This window comes from Lates calcarifer, linkage group LG21, assembly GCF_001640805.2.
Source record: "Lates calcarifer isolate ASB-BC8 linkage group LG21, TLL_Latcal_v3, whole genome shotgun sequence".
Lineage (NCBI taxonomy): Eukaryota > Metazoa > Chordata > Actinopteri > Centropomidae > Lates > Lates calcarifer.
In genome coordinates, this window is record NC_066853.1 from 16,238,708 (window position 1) to 16,258,199 (window position 19,492).

The 19,492-nt window shown below is 40.8% G+C and overlaps 1 protein-coding gene across 1 annotated transcript in view; it reads right to left on the reverse strand.

The window, feature by feature from the left end:
* pitpnm3 (PITPNM family member 3) overlaps positions 1–19,492 on the reverse strand; it is an 80,996-nt gene that overhangs the window by 28,801 nt on the left and 32,703 nt on the right. Inside the window, exons 4-6 of the mRNA XM_051065463.1 lie at positions 7,610–7,680; positions 7,210–7,423; positions 3,768–3,774 (exon numbers count right to left, since the gene is read on the reverse strand). Of these exons, the coding sequence (XP_050921420.1) occupies positions 3,768–3,774; positions 7,210–7,423; positions 7,610–7,680 (292 nt within the window). The remainder of the gene's footprint in view (positions 1–3,767; positions 3,775–7,209; positions 7,424–7,609; positions 7,681–19,492) is intronic.

Below are 19,492 nucleotides of genomic sequence, written 5' to 3' on the forward strand. Positions count from 1 at the left end.
GTTAATTTATCATCCACAAAATGGAAGATCGACCTTTTCATAGGTTCTGTTTATATATGTTTTGTTTGTAAAAGTCAGATAAAAAATATCTTATAATCTCTAGAAAACATTTTCTCAGTTGGGTTAGTCTCTCCTGTAGCTTTGCTCTTGGCAGCCTCCCGCTGGACTAGTTGCTATTAAAAAGCAGCAATGCGGGTCGTCACACCCCAGGATGTGGCTCTGATGCGTAGCTGTCAGTAGCACCTCAAGACTCTTGAGATGCAGCTTGCTTCTGCAGTGTCAACTCTGTAGTGCTGTGAACCCTGCTCTCGAGGGCAGCTTTTAGAGAAAGATTCAACTCTGCAAGCAACTCTGTGTCACTTGAACCGTACTGCACACGGTTATTTGCATAACAGCAGTGTCACTCCTTCTACAGAAGCTTCTGTGAGAAATATTCGGCTCAGACAACTCAGGCACCTGCTGTGCAAAAAAATACCATCAGGTCATCTCATACCACAAATCACTTGTTTATCAGGTTCTTGTTTATTGAGTTTTGGAACTGAAATGAGAAATCCCAACATCCCAGCTAAATACTACTGGGAGCTTGGACCAAGCTTTGCTGTTGCACTGCCTTGATCTTATTAGAGTCTTGTTAACAACTGCTGCTCAAACGCAGTCCCAAAAACACACACAGCTTACTCACAGAGACATCCGTAAAAAAAACAAAAAAAAAAGCACCAATTAATATTCCTAACACAGCTCTTCCTCGGAACAGGGTTCACAAGTCACAGGACAGGAGCAGAGGTTTAACACCTGCTGCACTGTTCAACAAATGTCAGGTGAGACACTCATTATTTGCATTGCATAATTACTTGATTATGCAAGCACTTGTTAGTATTATTACCACAGAGCAGCCACTGTTTTACATTCAAAAGAGTGCACATAAAATGCTTTGTTTGTGTGTGTGCGTGCACGTGCATGAGCCAAACTGTTCCCTGGTTTATTTGCTGAAGCATCTGAAGGTATAACATCCTCGAGGGTTGCAGGTTATTCTCTGTTCAGAATCAATGATCCTAATTAATTTGAGGCGATCATTAACATCTTTGTCTATACAAACATGTGCCTCAGAGAGGCTGCTCCACCAAACCATCCAAATCCCATCTGCATCTTTAATGGCTATAATTAATCTCAATAATGTTAACTATAATTTCCTCTAAAATGCCGGTGATCAATAAGGTAGTGGCTGTGATATCAGGCATATAATTTTGATGGAGTATAACTGTGTTTGTTGTCAAAGACAGATGGTGTCCTACAGTCTAGATTTTATAGCATGTAGCTGTAGATTTAGTTTTACTGATAAGGAGCACATGTTCCATCCAACATCCAAAATGTCAACTAACACCACAGGAATGACAAACTTGGCATCCATCAGCCGGCGCAGGGGTAGCAGATAATTCAAATATGCCACTTAGCCTAGGCATTATGCTCCCTAAAAAGAAGCACATCAACAGAGCGATGAATGGCAGGGCAGCATGCCTCACGTCACCGTGACGAGCCTGCCCCCGTTATTTCAAGATATGAGTCACTCGCCCATGAGTGGTGGCATTTACCCCGGTTACATCTCTCCACTCTCATTAGCGATAGTAACAGAGAATATGCTGAGGTCATATTGAGGTGCCACTTAAGCTCACATTTTTGAAGACCTACTTTAGAAACAAGAAAAGCTTAATTTGCAGGTTTTGCGTCAGTTGACTTTAGATCGCCTGTGAGGTTATCCTTCATCTTTGAACCAAGAGAGCTTTATAATTCATCTCTTTGCCTGTGATCGCGGTGTTGATTTTTCTAGCAACACTGTCAGCCTCACTCAGCAACACGTAAAAGCAGGGTGATTGTGATACTATCCAACACTGACAGATGTACAGACGTCTTCCTCAAAGGTTTCATAGTAATGTGATGATGACAAGATCCATTAACAACAGCGGGGGGAAGATAAGGCCGAGCGAGCCGATTAAACTTCGAATCATCCTCATCTCACACAGCATAACCTTGAGATAGACTCCATTATGCTGCCCCGCCACCCTCTCGCCTCTCGCCATTTAATGTCAAACTGAAAACCCTGAAGTCTGTCAGATTTCTGCTTAATTGCTCTCCCCATTTGTTAATGGTTGGCTTAGCACTACACAACGTTTGCACTATTAACATGAACAGCAATGGCCCTCTGTAGAGTCTTCTTAATAAAAGGAGAGAGCTCTGAAATAGTAGCGTCATGTCCCCAGGTCCCGATGGCCACAATAATGAGTATCTATCTCCATGAACTGAGGTCGCTCGCTGTGCACACGGACAAGTGGACTTCATCCTCTTCCTCTGCTTTCCCTGAAAAAAAAACTCCCGTTCAATGACACAGAATCCATTTTATTATTCTCTCCTGTTGCTCAGATGAAGTTTTTAACAGCTGAAATATTTCTTTCTCTGGTGGTGTGTTACCTGCTAGAGGAAATCAATTTGGGGAGTCTTTTCACTGTTGCTGTTAATTGGACGTGCTATGGTGCAATAATACACATCCAGTGCTCATTTCCAACTGCTTTTGTGTGGGATGTATTTGTGCAAGTGTGTTTATGGATTACACGTGTTGTCTTGACACCCAGCTCCTAGCCCGCATTGCCAGGTACACTCATTAGCAGGCACAGCTAATAATAAGTGCTCAGAGCCCTTCAGCGCACAGCAGGCCATGAACACACGGCAACAAGGACAACACAAACTGAAAAACATGTTCATCCTCTACGGGGACATCCTACAGTACATAAGGAGTCATCAAGAACTGAGTCCAAAGTGGTTTGTTTATGTGAAAGTTTGTCTTTGAGGCGCTAAGAGGCTTTGCCACCTCCACTCCGTGGTGCGATTTTCAGCCAAGCTGTTACCCAGAATGGGAGTAAATTACCCATACAGCAGCAATTCCTTCCCGCGTGGTTGCCTATTCCTCGGATGTTTATGTTGGCATGCAAATAAATGAGGCTCCGCACACCCACAAGTCCAACACTGTCATTAGAGCAAACACTGTTAACTGACAAAAGTGTGGTTGAATAAGTGTTGTGTTTGTTGCTGTGTGGGTGTGTACGCATGCCTACTGACTGCACATATTGTGAGAGTATGTGGAGGACCTAGAGCCATCTGGGCACAAAGTAGGCTTTGTCTAATTTCACTAGAGAGCTAAAACGCAAATTCACTTCTCATTGTCAGGAGATTTTCAACAGGCTGTTCATGAGTTGAATTTTTGTTGACTTTTGTTCTTCATACTAGAGGCTTATCTTGTACAGAAATCTGGACTAGCCCTGATATATTGTGGCATTATTAGCTTGTTGGAGATATATAGTATATTGCCAGCAAGTAAGAAGAAACTGCGGTACAGAAATGTAAAACTAGCTTTAAGGTAATTTCAAAACAGTTAGCATTATCAATACCAGAGTTAGCCTCAAAAATCCAGCGCCTGTCAGGTATAACAGCAATATTATATTATCAGGAGATATAGTGTAGAAAAAGGTTTTTATAAAAGAATGAAAGAATCAATTGAAAGATACATGAATGAACAAAATGAGAGACACAAATATCAGTAACTTCTGTCAAGGGAAATACCTGTTAACCCCCAACTTAATCATATTTGCTAATGGTTATGCAAACCATTTGAGAATCAAGTAAGAGTTGTATCAGACTGACATGAATGGATCACACATATCACAGTTTCCTGACAAGACTGGGTGCATTAGACCATGGTAAGGATTTAAAAATGTTACTTTGATCCTACAAATGCATTCTGAAGAAAAAATATAAACTAAGCCAAACCTTAATTTAAGAAAAACTAATTAAAATCCACCTTGAGTTTCATTTTGAGGGTACAACAGTTCAGGCCATGTTATGTTAAATCCTGCTAATAATAATAACCCTGCAGAGGAAAAATAAAGTCTGGACAAATGAAACCTCCGGCAGGAAAATAACTTCTGACATAACAATCAAATACAAAATAAATAATGTGGAATAGCTCAAACTGTTTATGATTTATTAATTTATTTTTTTGGTCTGTGTTTTAAAATGTTTATTTATATATTTTTTAATATATAAAAATATATAATTTAATGTGTGTGTGTGTTTGCGTGTATTCAAGAACAGGCAATAGAGACATGCGACAATAACTCAGTTCTGCCCGACTCCCAAGGGAAGTTGTTGTTTTTAATATTTTATCTCTGGAAAGCTGAGCGGACGTCAAGCTGCCAAGAAGCTACAGCACTCAAATCTTTTTACACTCATCTTGCTTCCAGTCACTACCTTACTCCTGCTCACGCCAATCACAGAACCAGACAGGAGCCTCGACTCGAATGCCAAACATATTCTGTGAGCCACGGTGATTAGTGACAATTCAGACAAAAACATCCTCCACATATAATTGGAGAGCAGTGAAAACTAAGTCACGCTGTCAAAGATAAAACTGGTGACCACTGAGACACATGACATTAAATGTGAAATGAAATCATTAGTTACGCTACAGTGGCTGTCTGCGCCGACAGCAGACAAGACTGAGAAAAAAAGCAAACATGTGAAAACGGACATGTGTTTACCTCCTGTATCTCGAAAATATCTTCCAGCCAAAGACATCATTACTTTACACAGATGACTGCAAGGACTAAGACCTGTGAGTTTTAATGGCAATAATACTGTATAATTTGCCATAAGGGAGGACTCATCCACTGACTGCTATTCATCACTGAGCTACTACAACGACATCCACAATTAACTTCCACTTCCACACACAAATTTATCCCACAAATGAAACCTGAATACAAAGTAACAGTAGCTAATTATACAAACAGATCATTGCACACATTCCTTGCAGAGGCCCTGGGATCTGTGGAAACCGTATAATGTCATTTAGCCGTTCGTTTGTCGACTAAGGCGCCGCCTCCAGAGCTTAAGAGGGAGAATTATTCACAATAAAAAGCAAACAGCATTTAAAAAGGTTAATATTCCACATGGCCACATGCTTGCACTGGGTTGAAAATGTCATCAGCATACTAATTAACATTGCACTGTCTATTCAGGGGTCTTTGGTCAATATATTTTCTCAATTAACCTTCACCACCTTGGCCAATCAGGCATTTTTGCTTCTATGCTAATTCCTGCAGAGATGCATTCATACAGGACACTGGGTCTTGAAATGTCTCCTTTAACAGTCCAGCACAGAATGTTCATTGCTTCTTTATAGTGATTAAGGCAGTCTAAAAAACTGTAAAGATGTTGGTTGAATAAAGCACAATGGAATTCAGGCGTCATTAATTAAACAGTTTACACTGAATTTTTTCCTACTGTGACAAGTCAAAACCTGTATAGTCAATGGGACATAGTTAGTTCAGGTTGAACACTGAAGGGGTCTAACTTTAGCTGACTGGCATCAGCCGTGTCATTCATGCTTCACAATCATTGCACATCACATCAGCTGACTGGTGACTTCCAATCAAATTCATTAAGGTTTACAGCATAGCCAGTATAGTCTGACCCTCCTCATTATTTTTCTGCTGTTATGCTTATTTCAACACTGTGTGCTGCCACAGCTCCCTCCACCACCTCAGCCTCCTCTGTTATGTACTAAGCTTTTGTGGATTTAACTTAGATTTAATGTTCATGTGTCCATTTGTTAGAAGGGGATTTGGTCTCCTTGCAGAGCCCTTGTTTCTGCAAGGATTCTTTGAGAGCTCCCTCAAAGAGCAGAGCCTTTGCCCCACATCTAACTGAGAGACCATTTACTATAAATGGTAATTTACTTGACAAATCTCTGGCTGGGCTAGGCAGATGTTAAGAAGGTGCAAATACATCGATCTCTCGAAGCTGCACACAATTTCTTAACTCTTCCCAAGAGTAACTACAGCAGCCTGTGGAAGTAATCACTCACAGGGTCTTAAACATCCATCTTTCCTACATCAGAATGAAGGCAGCAACAGCGATTTCATACATAAGTGTGGCATGTCATGAGTGTAATAATGTTTCACATGTTTGTGTTAATTAATGGATAGGTGCTAGCTAGCTAAACTGTTTCCAGGCAGAAGTAAATATTCTGGCATGTTTTGAGAGTTATCAAACACTTTCAGATGCAGCAGTAGCACCTCCCCAGATTTGCATGAAGCTCAGGAAAAGCACGATAGATGCAATCAGGTCAGTGATCTGGCTAACAGAGACGTATATACAGGTAGGTGTTAAATTAACCCCTTAACGCCGATTGTCGCAAATTCGCATCATACCTTTTGCATTCAGACTGCAGCCGAGATAGTGTATGCATTCCCCCAATGCCAATTTGTGCATTCTAAATACGTGCCTAGGAACCTTTTGCAAGCACTGGTTTACCATAGGACCGTTTGGAGTGTGACCTACATTCGGTAGTTATACATCCATAGTTATAGTTATTTAGTTATAGAGTAAATAATAGTGTAAATAATTGTAAACAATTTTGTGGCTTCAATAAAAAATTTACCATTGGTTACCATTAATGCCTATTGTCGCTAATTTGCATCATACCTAAATGTATGTATGTATATGCTATAGACAAATTAACAATCTCTACTTAATTTAGCATCAGCTTGAAAGCAAAAACACAAATAATTAATTTTTTTATACAATTGTAAATAATTCAGGCATCAAGGGGTTAAAGGAAATAGTGATCTGAGGCCACTTGTTCAGGTCGTCCGTTTCATCCCTCTGGTAGAAAGCAGAGGTCTGTTCACATTATCCCATTTAAGGCGTGACAGGCTTGTTCCCACATCATTTATTCGCCCCCAACCCCCCAAAAAAGGGAAAGACACTTGTGCTATTTAGGAGAGGAATAACCAGGAGTGTCCCCCATAATGTATCATGGAGCTATGAATAAGGTGAGTAGTGTGTCTAGTCAGATTTTGTGCCACAATATGCATTCAGAATAGTTTGTTGACACAGATAATTCAAGTCTCTGGAATTACACTGAAGGGGTGAACTCAGTCTTTCAATACATATCACCTCATTTTGGGTTTTGATGAACATTCTAGCACAAAATTTCCTGCAGGTGTTCAATTAGGTTGAGATACATCATGTTTTCCCTGTGACTAAATATAAATTAAACCCAATCAGGATTTTATCCAGATATGAGATGCTTCAAATGACAAGTGTAAATGGGGCCAATGAGACTTCCTGTTTTGGAAACTGCACTCACTTGGAAACCAAGAGAGAAAGCTTCAGCGCACACAGCCGGACATGGCACCAGCTTGATCATCACGTGTTCTGCAGCAGCCTGGAAATGTGCCCGCGTCACCTTCTCCAGCACCGAGGCCAGGGTGGCCACATCACCAGCCTTTGTGCTGGGGTCTCCGCCTGCTGTGTCCAAGATGTTTCCCCCATGCACCACGAGCAGCAGCACATGGGTCTTACATTTCCTCTGCAAATGGGTCCAGGCAGAGATGAAAAAGAGACACTTAAACAGAGAGGCTTAAAGGGGAGGCAAAGAATAGAGGCAGCGTTTTGTGAAAGCAGTGGGGCTGCGTAGCAAGACAAACAACCAGGTACTTCTACTTGTTCTCGACTGCTGGTGAATATACTCAGAAATTCTTCATAATGATCCTACCTCTATGTCCTCCAGTCCTTCAATGCTGCTCTGAGGGGCACAGCGTGGACCACCCAGCTGGTAGAGACCCTCTGTAAAGAGTAAAGAGCAGAGGAAGGGGGAACCAGGAAGGAAGGAAAGAGGGAAAAATAAAGGGGAGAAAGGGTCACTGCGGGAGCCACTTCACCCAGATGCACTGATAACAGAAGCATAAATGGATATTGATCAGTGAATATGGTCAATATTGCTAATGCCTCTTCATCTCTCTTCATTTCTACTCCAAACTGGTTGACGGCTCTATGTACCCTTAGGCTCAAATGGCATAACCATAAGATTCAGAGGTCAATACTGACAGTAAACAGCAGGAGCGTGGTTGTTCCTCTGCTGCAGCATCGTAGTAATTGGATTTTGGCTTCTCTGATGCAGGAAAAACAAAGGACTTCTTTTCCAGAGACAAAAAATGAAGGGATGGGGACATTTTTAGCCAAACTATAATGACTAGAAGCATCTCTCCCCCTCTCTGTGCAGTGCAGGATATCATGGGAACCTGGCCAAACTCATTACCCTCTCCGGAAGCCTCTGCACGCTGTGTCATCTTATTCCTGAGCTCTCTCCTGACTCTCTTTCTATTTTCTCTCTCCGGGCTCAAAGCATGGCTCTGTGCTTTGCTCGCTTGCTCCTTCGTTGTTTATTCGGCTTCCTCGTCTGGGACCGACTGTCATGGGAGGCTCGCACAGACTCACGCACTGTCAAGTCCCTTCTACTCCATTCCCAGCCCACAGCCTGCCTCCAACTGCCTGCCTCGTCTAGAACAGCTCAGCACACACAAGGGACGTAGCACACAGCACTATTTCGGTCACAAAGTAACAGGAAATCAATGGAGAGAGGTTTTCTTTTTTTCTGAAAGAGGGAGGGAGGGCAGAAAACTTCCTCCAAAAACCTTGTAAAGTATTTTTTAAAGTGCACAAACTGTTGGAGAGGGAAATACTCAGGTCTTTGACAGTGAGCAGAAAAACTCTGTCTTGTTTGATAAAAAAGTGTTGTACTTATTTGTGGGACTAGATAATTAGTGTTTTTGATTTTTTTTAATGGAAGCCACTGATAAACATATTTATTGTATATGATATATAACAATTCACACAAGTCACAAGTAAATCTAAAGTCTTTGCTATGAATGTCATTTTTGCACCGCCATCTTTCTCTTCTGCTCAATTGATGATGGATTTGATTGCACTCAGGAAATCAGGAAAATGAAGAATTGGTTTGCAGTATAATTTTTCCTAAAATAAACTGGCATGTTGGTCTGATGGTCTGTTGGTTTGTCTGCTGGTCAGTACACCAGTTTGGCCCAGACTTAAATATCTCAACTATCATGATGTTTTACAGGGACATTTGTGGTTCCCAGAGGACGAACCCTACAGACTTCGGTGACACCACCATGAGGTCAACACTTAGGGTGTTAACACTTGAATCTTGCTGCGAACACTCAAGCTCCATAGTGGATCAATTCTGATTACCTTTAAGATACCCTGACTTTTCATCTAGCACCGTCACCATCACCAGGTCAAAACTCCTACATATCGGAATGACCTTCCCATCAGCCTCAACCATCTTCTGCCTTCAGCACTCTCATCTTGTTAATCTTTTTTCCTAGGGAAGGTCATCATTTGAAGTCAAGTCTGAGTGAGGTCACAAGTTATTATAGTTAAAGTTAATGTCAAGTTACAAGTGTTTTTATTTTTGTGGAGTCAAGTCTAAAGTCCACATCTTCAAAATGTCTCAAGTACTGATATTCTGTATTCTTAAATGTAGAAATTTTTCATGCCAAATGTATTCAAATACATGTCATTAATTTGAGTTTGGGACTGCATGCTGCTATAATCTTCATATTTAAACCATCAACTACTGCTGAGCATCGGCTCTTCTTCAAATAAAATCATTTTAAGTTGGCAGGAAACACTTAAAGTGGAGACCAAACTAAAAGAAACTGCTATTTGACCATTTTCACATGAACAAATTCCCCTAAAACAATGTGTGTGACATGAATCTATCACCTGAAACCCAGACAAAATAAAACCCAGACCGATGAAATTATTTTAGGCAGGTTAGAGCAGTGCTTTAAAGCAAACAGCTGAAATATGTGTCATTACACATTTCACAGACTGCAATTCCTGTGACTGATTGAGTGAAATCTGATTTCTCTGCTTTGGAGGATAAAGCTAGTTTCAGGTACATTCAGTGTAGTTTAAATGTATGATGCCATAAGAGGTATAAAGTCTATGAATCATGATTCTGTTCGAAATATCATCTTTACAGAAATTCTGTTAATTAAATGCAAGGAAGAAGTATAAAACTGTTTTCTCACTGAATACAGTAGATTGAAAATACAGTATTTAACAACACACTCAGAGTCAATATAAAAAGCCCCGCATCTCACATACGGCATTGTATTAGAAAATGTACTGACTGCCAATCTACAGCAAACAGCTGCGTTCAGCAGATTGTAGGAAAGACAGTCAGAGGAAATAGCAGAGCTTCACTCACCTCATCATTTGTGAGAGCAGCACTCATGCTGGGATGCTCCTGAATTCAATGAAAAGTGAGACATTTGTGTGATATTGGAGCAAACTGACAAAATCATCTTTCTGTTGGCGCAGCTCAGTGATATAAACCGGCTTCCTGTGGTTACAGGCCAATTTTTTTTTTCTCCTGCACCAGATTTGTGCTGCTGGAGGGGGATTCTAACAATCAGTCTGCTTTTCTGTTTTCATTTCTTGTGCTTACTCTCAGAGGTCTGAATCCTGCCAGTCAATATGTGCTTTATGAAGCTTAGTGGTATTTAGCAGCTCTCTCCCTGTGCGCATTCTCTCCCAACAAATGACCTAAACCAGAAAACATTCTGTGGATAGTCGTAGTTCGGCAGCACCACTGCCATTTTCAGTGGCTTAAAGCCCAGTCAGACAGACACTCACTCACAGCAGGTACAAACAGTGCATCAGTGAACTGTTATCATACTGCAGTCTGAGATATTTCCTAACTTATCTATCAGAGAAAGAAAGAGAAAATTGTCTACTCGAGCTGAATGAGGAAGGATGAAATATTGATCTATAGATCCGTGTTTGGTTCCCTCTTGTGTGTCATTCTGTCAGCGTAACTATGATTTAAAATGTCACTTTCGCACACAAGTCAGGGTTGTCTCTTTTTGTCTCTAGCATGCACACTTTTTGTTTTCTGTTTATCTCCCTCTCTCAATCCTCTCAGGTCTCGACCGCCTCTACCACCATCACACATTCATCACCTTCGATTGAGCAGATGGGAGAAGCACAAGAGCAGGAGGATGAGAGTGAGAGGCAAAAGACTGCATTCATCATCAGTGAGATTGGCTTCCCAGACGAGAGATTTATATCTTCCTAGGGAGTATGAAAATGGCAAAATGCCCTCAAAGTTTCCTGGCTGCTGGAGTGTGAATCAACTCATTAGAGAGCTACAGTATTGCGGTGAATTATCTGTGTTCCTGGGAAGACGTGCACAGAAAAACAGCAGTGTTGGCTTCTTCTTTGTCATTCGTTTTCGCCTCTAAACCTTTGGCTTAATTCAACAAGACACGCTACAGTTTCAAGCAACATAAGAAGAGATTTACGATGCAGAACAAAGCTTCTGATTACATTTGTGGGTAATGATTATGAACTGTTTACATTTTGTAGTATTTAGATAAACCTAGTTATTGGAATGGTCAAAGTACACAAGTGTTTATTTACTCCCAAACAACTGAAACATTACTCCCACAGGTTGCTGGTAGAGTAAATGACAAACCACTGGTGTAGACGTTCAGTTACCGCACACTTACTCTATAGAGGATTTACTTTACAACTGAGCTGCTACAGGTTCACCAGACAAAATCGATGACTGACAAGGCAGATGGGTGAATCTGAAAAAAACTTGACACAAATTGTGTTTTTCACTCCAAAACAACCCTCTTCTCTAAAGGAGAGATAAAGAATAACATCCAGGTACCTAGTGCACAGGGAAGCCTGAATTTCTGCAGCAAATGTTTACATTTGTTTTCAATTTGTGATCATCGGGGCTGAGATAATTATGTGAAAACATTTTCTGCATCTGCACACCCTTATTAGCAATCTCCATGGAAGGTATTTTGATTTTCTCAAGGCTGGAGATTTTTTTGTGGAATATTTGCCACTTCATTTGACAAAGCTCCCCAGTCCGAAAACAGCATGTTACATGGAATGCATCTTATAACATTTGGCAATGGGGACACCTCTATGGAAGAAAATGTAATGAGGATTTTTTAATAGTAAGAACATGACAGAATATTTTGTGTGTGTGTGTGTGTGTGTGTGTGTGTGTGTGTTATGGGTAAGATGCTTGCATGGTAAATTATATAGAAAGGTGAAGAGGTCATGTATCGTTTTGTTGGGACTTGACAGTGTGTGCTGCTGAGTAGTAGCAGGTTAGGGTGCTCATTTGGAGGAATGCTGTCTCCTGACTGGGTGAACAGCCCCCTCTGACCCCTGGCACTGTACAGGCATGCTAACACGCTCAGCCATCTGTTCACTGCTGCCGGCATCAGGGTCTGTCGTGTTGTCCTACTGTGAAAAGACCCCAGGAGACGTCACCAGCTCCTCTGCATGACAAACCTGTTGACCTCACCCCCAACCCACCCCCACCCCACCCCAAGACACACTCACACACACACACCATAAGGCGCAACGGCACATAATATCACTCAAAGACACATATGCATTCAGACACACGCATACACACAATCTGTCCCTGACAATCCCAGCTGCTCCCTGTCTATATGCTGTTGGCCGCTGCACTGCTACAAGCACTCCTTCACACACCACACACACACACACACATATACAACAGGCAGAAGTGAGGTGGCAGAGGCTCACTCAGTGCCTGTAAGTAGGGACATGCTGATTTGATATTCACTATCAGCAGCTGGCGAAGTCCCTGGATCGAAACCATAACAGTTGCAATCCATATTCATATCTAGATATTTTACACTCAAAGGGGTTAAAACGCATAAATCTATGAACGCAAATATTTCCCAATAGGAAAGAGCTCTCAGACATTTCTGTATATGTATGTACAAATAAGTTAAAGAATTTTGTTGTAAAATATTGTATATATAGTGAGTTTTACATCACACATAATTAGCAGCAGTAGAATTCTGAAATGAAGAAACAGATTTAATTGCATCAATTAAGATAGTAATTATTAAATGTATTAAGTTGTAGAGTTTAAGTGGTATTGACCCATTTCTGCCCTGAAGTGCCACACTGACTGCAACATTCAGTCAACATTATCTCTAAACAGAGGACATCCATGTGGCGCTGAGAGATGTGGCACACCACAGTTTTGTTCCCTTTTCATTTCATTCAGTCATTCTCCCTCCTCCTCCCACTTCCTCACCCCCCCTCCTCCTCCCACTTCCTCACCCCCTTGAAGGGCTATAAAAATAAGAGATGAGGCAAGGTGATACTCCCAACATGGAAAGCTGAGTTTTCAAGGCCAGCCACTTGTTACAGTTATCTCGCCTCTCTCTCTTTTGTTTTCCTGTCAGCTTGTATGTCTCTCTGGGCAGTGTTGTTCTCAGGAGAAATACAAAAACATTAATTTAATGGGAGTTAAATTGAGAGGGCGATTGTGCCTATGCTAGCATTGTGTGTTAAAAATGACTTCACCGGGAGGAGGGGTTGGTGGCCTGCAGAAAACAGATGAGTCTCAGACCTTAAATTTATGTTTTCTGTCTCTCTCCGTCTCTGCATGCGATTTCGGAATGGAACTACAGGGTGCATGCAGAAAAGAGAGCTGTGTTGCTTCACAGAAAATGGAAAATCATTCTCACATTCAATATATTTCTCTCCGGGTCACTTTGTGTGAAATTATATTCCCATCACATATTATCTTGCTGGGCAAAAAAATGGTCTATGTTGGGCTATTTGGCAGGACTTATCACTTAGTCATCTCAACCAAAGTGTCTGCTTCCACTGACGTAGGCATTTTAGCTAATGTTATCCCAGCTTGGCAGCACACACCAAGGAAGCAGCCAAGTCGAAGACAGTAGTTTGTTTTTTTCTGTAATTTTTGAAAAAGATCAGTTACGTAACAAGACTATTTCAGGTTTGACTACATTATACAGCATCAGTCAGTGAATGAAGTGGAAAAAAGATGGCGACGAAAAGTACACAGCATGAATATACTGATATAAGAGTGTTTGCATAGTGAACAGATGGGGAGCCTGAAAGACATTGGGACAGTGGCTGATGTCAGATCACAGGACATCAATGAGCGGAGAAGAAGAAGATGAAGAGTACAGTGGAAAATAAGGGGCAGTTGTGCTCCAGGCATTCCTCCCTGTCACTGAGGTTTCCATCACTGTAAGTCGTCTCTACTGGAAGAGAAAGTGTTTACAGTCGCCCGTGGCTTGTGAAGTAATGAATGTAGAAAGATAGAGCGGGGGAAATATAAGAACATGATGAGGTGATGCGATGGGAAGGCAGTGAAGGAGCACAGAGGCCAGGGGGAAATGAATGGTTATAGATGCTGAGGAGAACAAAAGAGGGAATGAAAGAATAATCAAGAGCAGAGGGAGAGGGGTTATAAACCCAGAGATGCTTTTGAGGAACCGACAAATACATGGAGATCAAAGGGTAGTGGATGTCACAGCTCCACAGCCACACAGGCTCTGACTTAAGGTTTCCTAATGATCACATTTTTTGAAATTGCAGATGGCTTTTCCATGAAAGGTACACCTACCACTGTTCTGACCAACACAACACTTCAATCTGATCCAGTCTTCTTCTCACATTTTATTATAAACTACTGACAATAAAACATAAGCAATGAGGTGATTAAACATATGGGTAGTTTTAGCTGCTGTGGTTATAACGTGACTCATTTACCAGTTTTTACTTTTGACAGTTAAACATCATAACGTACAACAGGAGCTGAGCAAACAATTTCGATACAAGGCCTTGACGCTCCACAGTATGTGCTGAGGTCCAACTGCCTCCCAGGTGGTCAGGATACCAATTAATGCAGATTCAAAAACCTGCAATTGTAATTGTTATATACTATGTACTGAGTGGAACATTTCGCAGTAAAAATGCAAACTTGTTAGGGTGGACAAACTGTATTGGTGATAGTTTTCATTCATTACTTTCATATAATACTTTATTCAGCCTCTCTCTCACTTGTTTTATGTCACCTCTCTATTTTCACTACCTAATAAAGGCATAAAATGCACCAAAAAAAATTTGCTGTCATCATGTGATTCTGTTATAACTCAGCTTTCTTCAGCTTATTAGGATATCTACACATCCATCACCATATCCCCATATTACTTCAGCCACTTTATTTGCAGGAGATACTGTTGGTGTTTACTTCGAGCTCTTCTTTTGTTGCTATGCCCAGTTTTACCAGGCTAAGTTTATGTCTTTAATATGCTGTGCTCCCACGAGTGTAGGATGTAAACAAACAATAACAAAGCTGAACTTCAGCAGGCATATGCACATTTGTATGCAGCACCATGTAGGGGAGATTCTATTTTGGGTAAGTTTGACTTTGTTGCAACTTAAGGATGAGAAACCGAGAGAGAGTGAGTGAGAATGCAATTACCAATACTTTGACAGTCCAAGTAAAATTCTCTGCAGTGGTCTCTGAGCTTGAAAGTGTACCGGAAGCACCACTCCTGTCTTTTCTTTCCATCTCAGAGGGTCTTGAATGGAACATGATTTCACAGAGCTGAATTCAGGGTCTGATAATAGGTTTTCAGGAAAACAAATTTATGCGATATTACTAGTGTTTGCACACATCTTTTGCCGCCTCAGTCATGTGGTTTGATTGAAATGGAAAGCACCTGCTGTATGACACACAGCCTCACACTGATTATATTGCAGGGGGAACATCTAATCTGTGCCGCCCTTTCTATTTCCTAAGGAATATACTCATAATGTTTTCATACATTATAAAGGATAAAGGGATATGGTCACAGTGGGAGTCAGTCTCAAGATACTGGGGGAACATGGAGTTTTACAGAACAGACTGTCTTATTTTAGCATCTCCAATCATGAATATACTTCAGCTTTAGACCCCTACAGACACTATATACATCACAGACTCCATTTAAGGTAACATATCCCCAGTCATCTATAGCATGGCTATTTTTTTTCAATAGGCAGTGAGTACACTTAACTTCTCAAGCACCACTGATGTGTACCAACTCCAGTACGAGACACCCTGTCATTAATGGAGAAATGGTGCACAAAGAAGGCTCTCATTATTTCCTCACCTGACTTCTGAAGCAGGGGCCAAGAGCTCATAGATCTACAGTAACTGATGACAGAGGCAGCAGTAAGCTGTATCATAATCCACCTGTCCTATCTAATCAACAACTCTCTTTAGTCATTTCACTGCATGCTTTGTAATAGCATGCGGTTACATTTAGTGTATAAAAAACAGTTTGGACTCATCCTAACCTTACTTTTAAGAGTAATTATTGTCAAACAGCAAACTATCTAAAGCACCTATATATCTGAATATTTTACATTAACAGTGACTTCATGATTATATGTATGTGAAAAGGCAGAATTTTCACCAGATTCTGCAAACTCTTTTTGGCCACAGCCAGAACCTTTCCTTGGTAAAAGGTAAAAGTACCCTACCTGCCCAGCACCAAATGGAAGATATAAGAAAGCAAGTAGCTGGTAAATATAGTGGAGCATTTAGAATCTAATGAGCCAAATACTTTCCTCAGGAGCTGCTGGAAACCAGAACAGGAGAAGGAGTGTGAATATTTCTTACTATCAACAAAGACCATGCAAAGACCAAAACAAAAATTTGCTAGTCCATCTCAATACCTTCCAACTGACTGTAGCACTAAGCCACATTCCCATTCATTCCTAGACATAAAGCCTTAAAAACAGGACACAAATATATTGTTCTATTCTCAACAAGGGTGAATGATTTCCTAGAATAGCTGGGCTGTGTAGTTTTTTGCAAATGTTACATTAACAAGAGTAAAACATGCATTTGTAGGGCACTATTTTCAGATTAAGACACATTTGGTGCTGGAGTTAGTTTTTACTCAGCAGGATGCTGAAGGTGGGATGGGGCCAAAACAGTGCCCATGTTCATTGTGGTATCAGGGTGAAATATCCTTAGAATTATGCTTTAATGTAGAAGACATACCCTTTAACAAATGAGGCAGCTCTCCAGTTTTGTTATTAAAAAACTGGTATTTCATTCATTCTGACAGACACTCATGCTGTTAACATTATTGTGGAGCATTGCAATAACTGGCTAGTACTGCTGCTGCAGTGGAGCACTTCACAGGTCATTACTGGTTTGGTGAGTGGTTTGTTGATGGGGTGGGGGGGTGGGGGGGTGTAAAATATTCACAATGTACCCACTTCTTCAGTTACCACCACATGACTTGGTACAGCATCCCTGCAGGAACAACTTCTTTCATCTCTGCGGGACCAGACTACACTCTCACTGAACCGCAGTGATTAAAAGCATCCACTCCAGTTTGTCAAACCTCAATGCTGACCTTCACAACAAGAGCCGCTCCATTTATCAGTAAATAAAAAACAAAAAACAAGTGCCATGCTATCAGCACATGACCATCAGTGGAGCTGTAAAATACAGTTGGCAATTACCAGTGATTTTGTCCTATATGGTAAAAGTGGCTGAGATTGTTTATTGCTGCTATTCAATTTAAAGATGCACCATTTTTGTCCCCTGTTGTTTTGTCCAGTAGTGAAGCAGGTCTTTATCTCTGCCTGATAAAGGAAGAAAACCTAATATAACATTTTACATATGGATCTTTACTCATCGTATATGACATGTTGATAAGTAAAAGGACCACTCAACCATTACACATAAAAACCATAATGGAGCGTAACAAAAAGGCTATAAAACTATGGCTATTTACTCCTGACAACTTTGATCAAATGCATCTCTTACATGGAACCCCCTGCTGTGGGAGTTCAACTATTCTATTAAAAACCACTGATCTGCATAAATCCCAGCGCTGATTTATGATCTTTGAAGTCACAAACTGAACTGTTCTTACTGTGGCTGAAAAACGCTGCGCTGTCAAATCTCTCGGTGAAATGAAATTCAGTCACTGTGGTTGGATAATCACACCAGAGACTTTGATAAATGAATCTGATTAAATAACTTTCTAACAGGAGGAATTCATTAGGAAAATAGCTTGATTTAAAGTCCGTGTTGAGGATTCATATGAAAATATGCTGACATATGATACTCCACCTGCCAGGGTTGTTTTGTGTCATAAATATTTCTACCACTCTATTCAGGCGCAGCATCTGTCTGTTTTATTGTTTAAGAATGGTTCTACTCATGACAGAGAGATGAAACAGATCTGGACGTTCTTTGATTTACTGAATTATGTGACAGGCTTAGTCTCAAAGACTCAAGTCTTTCAATCTGTGGCTGAGGCAAAAATAAAGAACAGCAGTTGTCATGTTAATCCTCAGGACCTTGACGTGAGAGCAACAAGAAAGGGCATAAATCTGAACAAATAAGAAGGAAAGAAGGAAAATCTCTCAAATAAAACCAAATTCTGTCTGTGCAGTAAGGAAGTATCTACTCTTTCGGTGCCTCATTAACTCATTTACATTTGAGGAACAGACTGGACAAAAAGAAAGAGAAAAATGAAGCTGAGCATCCACATGTATCTGTGCTCAGCCCAATGCATTTGTAGTCTTGTCAGGTTTTGTTTGAAATTTGATGGTAGCTTTAAATTGAAGTGAAAAAGATTGGAGCCTCTTTGCTTGCAAAGAGTGCCGTTTTTTTGTTGTTGTTGTTGTTTTTTTTTTAAATTATGTTTGAGATGTGCAAAAATAAAATGAAAGAGCAGAGGACGAACACGGATATGCACACGTTTCAAGCCCAGCGCTCTTCCTCAGGCATCACTGAGCAAGGAGCTGGTGCACTGAGCCTGAAACTCACTGCATATCTGCATGTTAGATCTCAGCCACTCTTCTGTTTATCTTCTGCTCACTACATGCTTCTGTTTTTTCATGCTAATCTAAAGCATTAATAACGAAATGTTCATCCATTACAAACAAGCAGCATCCTCGTCTTTTTCATGTTAAATCATGCACTGGACCACAGACGTGGCCCTTTTTTCTCAAGTGTTTTTTATATAGAAGCCTTAAACCTGCACTGAGTAACCTTTTTCATATTAACATGGTGTCAAAGGACTCATTGTGTGGTGAAGGGGTCAGTCATAACACAGAGACGCCTGAGAAATAACACCCACTTGTGCAGGTCTGTGCAGCTTTCAGCCTCTTTTAGCTCATTGCTTTGGTTTTTCAGCCCACACATTCACTGTCTGGTTGAGTGCTACAGTTCTCATTGCCCTTCTCACCCTCTTATAAAACTATATGCCGTTTCCTGCGAACAAGCAGAGACTAAGTGTACACTACCTGCTCACCGCTAAATGGCAATAAGACATTTGACAAGTGACCGATGAAGAGGGTCAAGCAGCTTAAGATCCAGATATTTTTCATAGGAGCCGGTGGAACGACCCAGAGCTTAAAAGGCTAATAAATATTAGACACACATACTGTACATTGAGTGGCCAGAAACACATTGTTCTGTGCCTGCCGTGTTCAAACATGCAGGCTTCGCATTCATTTCATGAAAATGAACAACAATGTTAAGCAATGCACTGTCCTGGCAAATCAAACACAAGGAGGAATACATACAGGCAGAACAAACTGGAGCACTGGGTATTTTCACTGTTTATTTTGTAAAATATTGCTGATATAATCATGTTGTAAAAGTTGTAAAATCATGCCTCAAAAAAGAATAAATGTCTTCAAACTAGCCCCTTTCAGCGTT